This window comes from Myotis daubentonii, chromosome 4 (genome assembly GCF_963259705.1).
Source record: "Myotis daubentonii chromosome 4, mMyoDau2.1, whole genome shotgun sequence".
Taxonomy (NCBI): domain Eukaryota; kingdom Metazoa; phylum Chordata; class Mammalia; order Chiroptera; family Vespertilionidae; genus Myotis; species Myotis daubentonii.
Window position 1 is genome coordinate 65,471,921 of NC_081843.1, and position 12,060 is coordinate 65,483,980.

Genomic DNA, 12,060 nt, shown 5'->3' on the forward strand with positions numbered 1-12,060 from the left:
AGTCAGCTAAAAAAAAGAAGAAAATTACGCAATATGTGACCACATGGATGAGCCTCAAAGATTAAGATGATATTTAAAAAGAGGAAACCACCAATTATTATATGATACAATAACGCCCCTGACAGTTCTTGAGCACCTTTCTAATTTGTTTTAGTGGTTTCACCTATTCTTTCAAGTCTTTTACTAAATGATTATACTTCCTTCCTATAATGTGGCAAAAGTCTTCAAATATATATATATATATATATAAATAAACAAATTACACTATATATATGTATATTACACACACACAATGAGACAATGGAGTAGGATGATGGCCAGTTTCATACACTTCATGAATCAGCTTTAAAAAATACCTTTTAATCAATGCACTGTAAACTGTAATAGCAATTGTTATTATTATCATGATTTTTCTTGATTTTCCTACTCCGAATTCCCACCAGAACTTTTTGCAACATCACCCCCCACACCCTGCTGAAAATAAATGTAATCACACTCCAGATGCAAAATAAGGAATGCTGACATGGTTGCCTTGTCTCTTTCCTTCATTCGTGTGAAAAAACAAATGCTATCAGTACGTTCCTAAAGTATAAAAACTTGAATTTGTGATTTTGCTCATAAATTCTAAAAGGATGGTTAAAGGCAAAAAGTATAGTTTACCCTGCTTAAATTTGCCTCCTTTTATTTGTTAGGAAAGTGATTACTCACATTATTTCACAGGACTAAAATATTATTTCATGTACTCAAAGTGCTAACCATTTCCTTGAGCTGAGTCATTTTTAGGGGCTTCAGCACAAGGCTGTGAGACCAGCTGCTGCGTCCTCGGGGGGGTCCCGGCTGGGAACTGAACTGCAGCATCTGTAATTCACTAAGGACCATGGTACACCTCAGTGTCATAAATGAAGGGAAACAACTTTTTTTCTCCATTTGCTTCTTTTCCTGAAACCATCTAATTTACTGACGTCAAATATGTTTATTAATCATAAATTGATACTGAAGATTAAGTGAACATCTGGATTGTTTTGACTACATTCCTTGTTAAACTTGTACTTTATTTCTCTAGTCAGACAAAAGACCCGAAAAGATGGAAGGTAATGGAAGAGTTCTGAGTCTCAGTCACTTTGTCCATTCTTTAAATGTTTCCTGTGGACAGTGTGGCCCTTCTGCTTGTATTCTAGTAGAGAAGCAGTGGGGAGACTGGGTTCGTGCCATTAACAATTCAAAGGCTACAGCACAGGCTAGAAGGGGTCAATAGGGGGGAAAAAAGGAGATTATAAGCAAAGGCTACAGGAAACATTGGAATGCCCTTGATGCCTTCCCTGTTCCTACCCAGCTCAGGCTACTTAGATGAGATCCACTCTGGCAACCAACTGCTTTGAAAGGGTCAGCACCATTTACTTATCTGATTGAGATCTACCCTTACACAGATCCACCCAGAGGCCTTAAGGCTAAACTCGGGGAGGATCTTAGTCTGGGGGGAAAAAAAAGTGAAATTGTTTGGAAGCTGTGTGTGTGTGCGTTAATACATTTTTATTGATTTCAGAGAGGAAGGGAGAGGGAGATAGAAATCATTGACCGCTGCCTCCTACACACCCCCTACTGGGGACCAAGTCCACAACCTGAGCATGTGCCCTGAACCTGAGAACTTCCAGTCCACAGTCCAACACTATATCCACTGAGCCAAACCAGCAAGGGCTGGAAGCGGTATCCTTGAATAGCACTTTCTTTTTACAGTGATACCTCCATTACATATTTAAACTTCTCTGATCATATTTGGGAGGGAGACATGGAAAATATCGATTAAACCCTAAAACACCTCAAAAGATTGAAAACCAACTCAAAACTGAAGTTCTCCAGTGAAATTCTGTCTGTGTTTTGCTTACTAAGATTTTCATTTGCTTGGTCTCCCATCTTATTAATAGGAATTCCACCAGCTCAACTGCTACCCTGTCCCCAAACTGCATACCTGATGCACTTGCATCCAAATGAGGAAAGTCTCATTAAAAATATTTTAAAAAAATAAAAGCTGAAAGAAACCCAAAACAAAACAAAACACAAATTAAAGAATCACAAAAATACAGCAGAGACATTGCCCAAAGAAATGTCAGTTGTCTATTGACAGAGGAATATAGAGAGTATAGAGATGGGGAACAGAGTTTCTGTTTGGGGTGATAAAAAAGTTTTGGACATAGAAGCAATGTTTGCATACCACTGTGAGTGTAAATAATGCCACTGAATTTTAAAATTATATTTAAAGTGGTTAAAATGGAAAATTTTGGGTTACATATATTTTACCACAATTAAAAACCCCATAATGTAATGTGGCAAATATTTTTGAATTGCACACTTTAAATGAGTGAGTTATATGGAATGTGAATTGTATCTTGATAAAGCTGTTTACAAAATGTCAAGGAGGAAAAAAAGGATCAAACCTCCTGAAAGAGAAAAACCACAGCCAAAGTGCTATAGCCCCAGCCGTCCAGTTTTCATTTCTAAGAACTGGGTTTGATTTGCTTCTTCCTCCGCAGGACTGCGCTTCCCTGGCAGCTGTCCCATTTTAATCTACATTGGGAGGAAACAGACTGGCAAAATATTGCTGCTGTTGGAATATGAAGCTTATTTGTTTTAGCACTGTGGCTTCTAGAAATCTTGTTTTTTCCTTCCAATATTTAAAAGAGCCCTGCTGAACAGTGGCAGGCGGTCCTGTTGATTTCTTATCAAGATGGCCTTTTGGACAGCAATGGAAATCCAGTAACTGAAGTAAGAAAGGTGTCCCAGATTGGTCACATTTTTGGCCAGATTTCCCCAAATTCTGAAAGCATGTAGAAATGAAAATAGCTATTAACCACTGCCTTTGTAAGAGAATGAGACATCTAGTTATCTGCAAAAAAATGTTACAGTGCTTATGAGCATGGATTCCACATGATGAAATCTCACATTTCTGTAATTAATACCTAAGCCCCCAATTCACTAAAACCTATTAATAATTTTAGAATGCTTAGTTAATTTCAAAATTTTCATATTAACTTTTATATATTGTAACCAATTTAATCTATTGCCTCTATCCTATCATGGGAGAGACTACAGTGCAATACTGTAGGTTGAAAGAGACAACTAACTTGTCACTTCAGGTAAATCCAATCTTATTACCGCCATTTCTAAAGTTTGTAAAAAAGATGATAACTCCACCAATACTATAGCCTTTGCTTTTTATGCTGTTTAATTCTGCTATGCAGCTTTCATTTTCTAACAATGACAATCCACTGATCAAAACTCAGTATAAGAGGGAGGAAATGGGAGTGGGGGAGGACTGACAGGAACAAGAGAGGAGTCATTTTATAATTTATCAAGATAAATATTGCCATCAGGTTTAATAAAAAATAAAGCCATGTTTAACAGCCTAACAAAGCACTTAAGATGTTTTAATTATGGCTCTAAGGGAAGTAATTAACAGATAAAAATGTTCTCTTACATAAAATTTTATTAATTTTAATTTTTTCTTGGAATGATACTGATTCTCTCAAAATTACTTAGCAATTCCAAAGGTCAAAAAGGCTTCCTTAGGACAGACTTGTTCTGTTCCTAATGACTGTTCTGGAACCATAGTCAATGAAATCATCACGAACACAACAGTGTTTGTTCTGGGACAGGCTTTCTGATTTCTCATTCCAAGAAAAGAAAGACTAAAAAACCAAACCAAGAAACATTTCTCCCAAACAAACTGTACTGTTTGAATGATCCTCTTCTTCACTGTGCTAAAATGCTTGCTGGAGTTATTTTTAACTGGGAACAGAACATTCATTTTGGAAAAAGTTCAGTTCCCTAATTTTGTAATGAGCAGAAATACATACTTTCAATGAAAGACTATGCAAACTGCAGTAACCCCGTCAGCAGAAAAGAAATTGTGTGGTTTTTAGGAATGAAAGTCTTCTAGATGCTATGAAGCCTTGAATCTGGATCACCTGCATCAACGCTGGAAGCAACAGGGCACTTAACATCACCTAGACATGGAGCTTGGTGCTTTGCTCATGCCCAACATTTCCTCATAAATAATGAGCCTCGGGGATGCCAAATGGATTCTATTGTTTTTATTGATTGTTATTACTGTTATTAAACAATGTTAGCCATGTATGATGATTAAAAACAACTAATATTCTTGGAATATGTACATTCTATTAACTGATATAACTCAACCCGGTCTTTCATTACAGCAATGAATTTTCAGGTTGCACAAAGACACAAGTAATTTATATTCCAACACAACAATCACTTCTGGGTTACTAATTTCACAGTTTCCTATTTATATGGCTGCATGTACTTATAGAGTTTTAGCACAAAGCCAATACAAAGATGAGAGTATCCTCATTCTAATGGTTACTGTGCCGCTAGAGATGGGTGTCAGCAATGGGTATCCTCCTGAGTTCTACAATCTGGGAGTCAGTCAAGGTGCCTCCCTCCTGGCTGCCTTGACCAGATTCATTATCACTGACACTGAGACCAGCACCTGCAATAGAAAAAGAATAAACACAAAAATTCCCAACTGTGAGTGCAGTGAATTAAGGGTCAAGTTACATTAAGTCAACACGTTTATTTATATTATACTGGAGGCTTGGCGCACAAAATTCATGCATGGAGATGCGGGGGATAGGGTCCCTCAGCCCGGCCTGCACCCTCTCGCAATCCAGGACCCCTTGGGGGATGTCCGACTGCCTAAACTGGCAGTCGGACATCCCTCTCACAATCTGGGATTGCTGACTCCTAACCACTTGCCTGCCTGCCTGCCTGATTGCCCCTAACCACTCTGCCTGCCTGCTTGGTCACCCCTAACTGCTCGCCTGCCTGCCTGATTGTCCCTAACTGCCTTTGCCTCGGTCCCCACCACAGTGGCTTCATCCAGAATGACGTCTGGAAGGTCATTTGGCTATCTGGTCTAATTAGCATATTACACTTTTTATTATTATAGATTAGTAAAGAGTGAACTGTACACTTAGAATAAATATTTTTTAATAACTGACAACTATAAAAATATACTTCAAATTCCTTTTGGTAGTTTTATAAGTAAATTCATTTCTAAAGGCACAGCCGGGGTTCTCAATGATTGACAGGTATAACTTACTCTCAAGAACAGCCTTTCTCAACTTTCTGGGGCTTATTAAAATAAAAAAAATCAGGCAGGTTATCAGAATTTTTCAGCAGGGGTGGGGGTAGGGTTTGCTGTTCAAAACCACATGACCTCCAACCCCACAGGCACTGAAAAGTACGAGGCCCTTCAGCTGGACTCAGTCAGGGTGGGCAGTGATCCAAGAAGAAAGACGTGCACTGACAACACCTGGTGCCTTATCAGCGCCCAGAAGACTCGGACTCCAAGACTCCAAATGACTCAGATCTGATCCCGAGATAAAAATAATTATGCAACACAGTGCCAAAACAGATCTGCACAAGAGTCTCCAAAAGCTAGCTGTTAATCACAGATAGTACCCAGAATCTGTTTTGAGGGAGCTCCAGTGTTCAGTATTTTTTCACAACTTAGAATAATTCAGAAAATTTAACACGATACTAGAGTAACACCTCTTTCTTCTCTAATTCACAAACTCTCTCTCTCTCTCTCTCTCTCTCTCTCTCTCTCTCTCTCTCTCTCTCTCTCTCTCTCTCTCACACACACACACACACACACACACCCTACACATACACACACAGAGAATGGGGATGTGGTCACAGGGCATGCTGCTGGTTGAATTGGTTGGGCACTAGACTTTAAACGAGAAGGAAAGTGAAAAAACAGCTGCTGGGAGCTGAGACTTCCTTCTGTCTGAGCTGTAGGAAAGGCTAATCTGAAGATCTGGTAGCTATGGGAAGATGGGGTGTTAGCTTCGTCTTACCCTATTTGGGATGGAAGCAGGAGCCCATTAAGGTCCTTCTTCTAGTCAAACCCTCCCTCTCCTGGGTCTCTGTCCTTCACATCCTCTCTCTGCTGAAGGCTGCTGTTGACACCCACTTCCTTCCTTTGCTTCTGTGACACTGTACTTGCCCACCCCACCCTCTGATCTCCGGAGGTCTGCTTTCTCTTGCACCTCCTTCTGCTGTCTGATCCCCAGAGGACTTATCTGCAGCCCTGCTTCAAGGCCTACAAGATCCACCTGAGCCCCTGCCTGCTCTCTAGCCTGATATCTCACTAGAGCTGCTGGTCACCTCCTTTTCACACCATGTTATTATGCTGGCACTGCCTGGGATTCTCTCATCCCCCAACTCCTTAATCTGTCAGCCTCCACTCTTCCTGTAACTATCAACTCAGGAATCACCTCTGCTAACCATGGAAACATGATGATTCTCTTTCAAAATTTCTGACTCCCCCATTGGATTATGTACTTTCATATCTTTATATTCCTAGCTCATAGGTGTGCCCAGCACACCGTGGCTGTTCATCAAATGTTTGCTGTATATTAATAAACTATGCTCTGCATCCTCGCTCTTAAAAATGCCTCTTCCATCTCTTTTGTCCACCCTGTTCCTCTGATGTATTCAGCATCCCACTGCCCTTTCCTTCTCAAGAACAAACATTAGTCCCGATGGCCAACAGCATGAAGTCTGATACCCTCTGTATTGGCAGTAAGATACCTCCTAACCTGGCTCTAGCCTACTGAGTAGACAAATTTCAACCTTTGCCCATGGGAAAGCTTTTCCAAAGTGATCCTGGATGTGCCATGTTAATTCCAGCCTGGGTGTCTTCCTGCCCATCCATCAAGACCCATGTCCATGCTCTTTCACAAATACTAGTACTTCTTTCGCAACTCCTTCAAAACAGGGAGTTGGAGAATGCAACTGAAAAGTCCTAGTTTATACCTGAAAAATTATTAGTTGCTTCCCCTTTATTCTCTCAAATTGCCCTGGTTTGGAGATAAGTTATTAGTATATGTTAGCTCTACATATAATATGTAAGCCATAAAATCAAATGTGTAACAATGAAAAAAGGAATGATGTAAATTTTCCACTTGTAAAAGAAAAGGCTGCTTACATATTTTAAAAATGAAATGAATCAAATTGCTATGGAATTTAAACTCTTTGAATTAGTTTAATAAAATAATGTAAAATTTTTATTTTAAAACTTAAATTTATAATACAGTGGAAATTACATTATTTGGCACTATTTACACTTAGGATGAGAATCTTTAGCTGTTTATTGAAATATATGCAAAGGGTTACATAACTTTTCAGTCATTTAGGGGTTCAAATGAAAAATAATTAGAAGACCCACTTGACTTGGAGAGACCCATAGTTAAGGTGGACCTGAGACAGATTAAGATTTGCAAATTAAAATGTCACAGAGGACAGGGAAGCTAGCATAAATCAGTAACACAGGTCTGGTGAGCACTGGATAATCTGAAGAGCTGGAGTTCCATCTAAAGAGGCAATTATTGCTCAACTCCAATCACTTTGCTGCTAGATTTCTTTGTGTGTGTGTGTGTGTGTGTGTGTGTGTGTGTGTGTGTGTGTGTGTGTGTGAATCCTCACCTGAGGATACTTTTTCTATTGATTTCTGGAGAGAGTGAAAGGAAGGGAGGGAGGGGAAAAGAGAGAGAGACACACACAGAGAGGGAGAGAAACCTCGATGCAAGAAAGGCATGTCGATTGGTTGCCTCCTGCATGCACCCCGACTGGGGCCTGGTATCAAAACTGCAATCTAGGCACCTGCCCTTGACTGGGAATTGAACTGGTGCTGTGATCCTTTAGTGTGCAGGCCAACACTCTAACCCAGGGGTCCTCAAACTACAGCCCGCAGGCCACATGCAAATACAAATATTGTATTTGTTCCTGTTTTGGTTTTTTTACTTCAAAATAAGATATGTGCAGTGTGCATAGGAATTTGTTCATAGTTTTTTTAAAACTATAGTCCGGCCCTCCAACGGTCTGAGGGACAGTGAACTGGCCCCTTGTTTAAAAAGTTTGAGGACCCCCCTGCTCTAACCACTGTACTACACCATCCAGGGCTAGATTTTTTAAAAAAAGACATTCTGGATTTTTATGGGATTTAAACATGCTAAAACAATGCTAAAATGCTAGAGGGTCAAACAAAATACCCTGCTGGGCCAAATCTGGCCTGTGTGTCAATTGTAAATTCTGCTGTAGATAGAACGGCATGTGGACTGTTCCTCTCATTTGACCACATTCTGCGATGGAAAGTGTCTAGGGGGTGGTGCTGGATTTTTATAGTAACTTTTCTAAAAGTAGAGGGAGCCAATGTGAGAGACTATTATTTTGGTCTTTTGAAGTATTTATTTCCTAACAAGTGTAGCAAACTCTCAGGAATAGGAAACTCTGTAAGTAAGGAAGTCATGCCATACATTCCCGAGCTAAATGCATTTAATACTTGTTATATATATAGGACCCACATCTAATTGAATTATGCTCCAAGAATTCATTTTATGTTCCCAGTGTTAAAACATCAACAACTGACCACTGTGTAGTACTGGGAATTATATGTAATCTGAAAGCCTCCTTTTTAGTCCTAATACCAATTAGCATTTTATATATTTGTGCATTCCCTCCTTCATTGAACTCAGTCTTCTCTCTCTAGATCTTTCTCACCATGCTATACATATACAGTTCCTTCTCTGGGACCCTCTTCTATACACTCTTTAAATGTAGATATTATCTAGGATGTTCTTCTTGTTTCCCTTCCTCCTTTCCTTCTTCACCTTTTTTCTTCTCATCTCTCCCCTTCCACTCTCCCTGATCAGTTTTATTAATCCCCTTAGCTTCAAATATAATCTCTGCACAGATGCATTTCAAATCAATACCTTTGACCATGAACCCTCACCCGGGAGCCTCTAAACCTGAATATTTAAGACTACCAGGCCTAATAATCAATGTGTCCAAATCAGAACTCATCAGTGTCCTGCTTCACACAGATAAATGAACAGATGCTCCTTATATAATCCCTCAGTGACCTTGTGTGCCGCAGGTCTTTGCTGCTGTCCTCTCAGTGTCCCCTCAGCCTTCCTCCTCTGTTCATCTTCTCTTTTTATTTCCACTCTTCAAATCTGAGCCCGAACCCCATTCTTTTGGACAATTGTAACAACCTCCCAGCCTTTTTGATTTTGCTTCTAAATTTATTCTTTATCTTCCCTAAGAGTTATTTTTGCCTCAAAAACCAGTAGGAACATGCCATTCCTGTCCTCACAAACACCCATGGCTCACTAAGTCCTTTAGAAAAAGGGGGGTTGGAGTCGTATGTAATACTTTCAACAATAAAGATTTTTTAAAAATCCCCCTCGTTAGCATGGCATCTGACCAGCATTTTAATATTATGCAAAATACCAGGAAGTGTTCTGCTCTCCCAAATGAATATATCACTACATGTGTTCTGGAAACACCAGGTTAAATTGAGTGAAGTAGGTTATCTTTGAGTGAGGGCTTTTTCAGAGCTGCTAAAATGGTAATATGAATTGTCAATCTTCACAGTTTCCCAAATCTAATCAGCCAGGTGATCCTCTCACTGAGGATGACTGTGAACATCTCAAGGAGGGTGTTGCCTGAAACCCAGAAGGGGGAACTACAGTACATTTTTAACAACGCAGGTCAACTACCTCTCCGGCCTTTCTCCCACTGCCTGGCTCTGCTCCTCCTGCATCCCGGCCACTTTGCAATGCTTGTTCTCCGCAAGCAGGGCATGCACGTGTAAGCCCTAGGCTTTGCCTAATTCTGCTCCCCATCTGTATTGCCTTTCCTCCACTCTTATTTCAAACCTACACATTCTTCAAGAATCAATGAAGAGAGGTTTAAAAAAATTTCCTCGCTTCCCTCAATAATTAATAACTCTTTCCACTACTTATATTACTCTTCCTTATGTCATGACTATGTGAATGGCTATTCCTCCAAACAAACTCCAAGCTTCATATTCATTCATTCATTCATTCATTCATTCTCCAACAATATCTACAAAAGGCTTACTAAGAGCCAAGCATTATTCTGAATATATGGATGTTTATATATAGTAAAATGCACTTTTGAATTATTATTTAAATAGTTTCATCTGAGTATGAACTATTATTTAAAAAACCTCCTCTTTTTATCTTCTTGCATCTAGAAATCAAAATTTCACTGAAATTTTTTAAGTGTCAGTTCAACATTTTTCTGAGTAAAAAGATGAAAGAAAAAAAAACAACCCTTTACATTTTCTTTGAAAACAACTTTCCATTGGGTTACAGGTTGGGTGGGGTTGAATTTATAGGAAGAGCCAATAAAATACTGTATGTAACAGCACTTTAAAAACCGTGCTGCCTTTGAAAGTTTCTGCTTTAAAGCTACTCCTAAGAAGGTCTCTTTGGCAGATCAGAGGCAAATCTTTCAGCGAAATCCCTAGCAGATTGTCTTATGACACTGAACTTGTCTCAATAGTACCTTGGTGTTCTAGAATGATTCCAGGACAGAGATACTTACATCTAGTGAGAGCACGCCTTTTTCTTAAAAGCAAATTGTAAATGATTTTGAGGTTATGTTACGTTTGGTGTCAAGAACAAAATAACTCAGAGTGAGGCTGAAGTGAGGAATGGGTCATGAGAATCAGGCTGTGCCAAGGGTGACTGACTGACTGTACTGATGCAACTTCATGTGAAGAAGATAGAAACTGTGGCACAGCCAGAGTGCCTACGTCGAATGTAGTTTGTGGGCTCACACATACCAGTTTTTAATGCAAATATCAAGTCATCAAACTCCTGGGACTCCTCATCAGCTATCAGTGAGCCCTGGCCATAAGCCCCGGAGGAAGGGAAGGTGGCGCCATTGTGTGGACTTGGCTTTAAGTCGGGGCTGGCCTGGCTGGCTTGTTGGAAGGATCCCCTCTCCCAGTCAGGTGGCACCTGTGAGGGATGGGGAGGGAAGGAAACCACAATATGAACACGTACACATTTATTCTGAATGTATGTAAACTATTTACCTCTGCGTCTCATTACACAAACCAGGTGAAAGGGCTTCTGGACTGTTTAGAATTGAGGCCTTTAATTGTGCCATTGTTTTTTAGAGAAGTATGTTTCTCCATGAGACAATCTAATCTGGTGATTCTAAATGATTTCTCTATTAGAATTACTTGTAGATTTCTATGCAGTCATGTGTGGGGCAAGAAAAGTATCTTTTAACCCAATCAATACTTTTTATTTAAAAAAAATGTATTGTGCAAAGAAAATTGTTAAAAATATAAGGACTGGAGAGGAACCCTCCTAATGCTTAATCTAAGATACAAATACAATTTTAAATATAGCAGCTATCTGTAAGGACATACTGAATTGAAAAAAAAAAAGAGTTCTTTGATAGTATTCTAAACTCCTCCTTTTAAAAAATTAAGCAAGTGCCCTAGCTGGTTTGGCTCAGTGGATAGGACGTGGGCCTGCAGACAGAAGGTTCCCAGGTTTGGTTCTGGTCAAGGGCACGTACCTTGGTTGCGGACACATCCCCAGTGGGGGGATATGCAGGAGGCAGCTGACTGATGTTTCTCTCTCATGGATGTTTCTAACTCTCTATCCCTCTCCTTTTCTCTCTGTAAAAAATCAATCAACTGTATAAAAAAAATAAATAAATAAACAATTAAAAATATAGTTCTACCCTGAGCCCAGCCAGTGTGGCTCAGTTGTTGAGCATCAACCTATGAACTAAGAGGTTTGATCCCCTGACCGGGCACATGGCTGGGTTGTGGGCTTGATCCCCAATAGGGGGCGTGCAGGAGGCAGCAGATCCATGTTTCTCTCTCATCAATGTTTCTATCTCTCTATCCCTCTCACTTCCTCTCTCTCTCTCTCTAAAGATCAACAAAAACATATTTTAAAAATAAAAATTAAATAAAGTGAATCAGAAACTGTTGAGTGGCTAGATATAAGATTAATAGAAAAAGAAAAAAAAACCCATATTAAAAAAGTAAAGATAGTTCTATCCTGAAATAATTAAACATATTCACTTCCCTTGTGGTTACTGGTAAACCCCCCTTAATCCTTCCTTTCCTCATGCTTTCCCTTCTCTGGAAGGCTTTCTAGAATGTCTCTGACAGTCCCTTGTTGACAGCTGGATCAAGGC

General features: G+C 39.6%; 1 protein-coding gene across 1 annotated transcript in view; it reads right to left on the reverse strand.

The window, feature by feature from the left end:
* Positions 1-4,073: 4,073 nt before the first annotated feature.
* The window catches only part of ADGRV1 (adhesion G protein-coupled receptor V1), a 444,163-nt gene continuing 436,176 nt past the window's right edge, over positions 4,074-12,060 (reverse strand). The window contains exons 89-90 of the mRNA XM_059695089.1: positions 10,679-10,856; positions 4,074-4,504 (exon numbers count right to left, since the gene is read on the reverse strand). Coding sequence (XP_059551072.1) covers positions 4,386-4,504; positions 10,679-10,856 — 297 coding nt within the window. The 3' untranslated portion in view covers positions 4,074-4,385. The remainder of the gene's footprint in view (positions 4,505-10,678; positions 10,857-12,060) is intronic.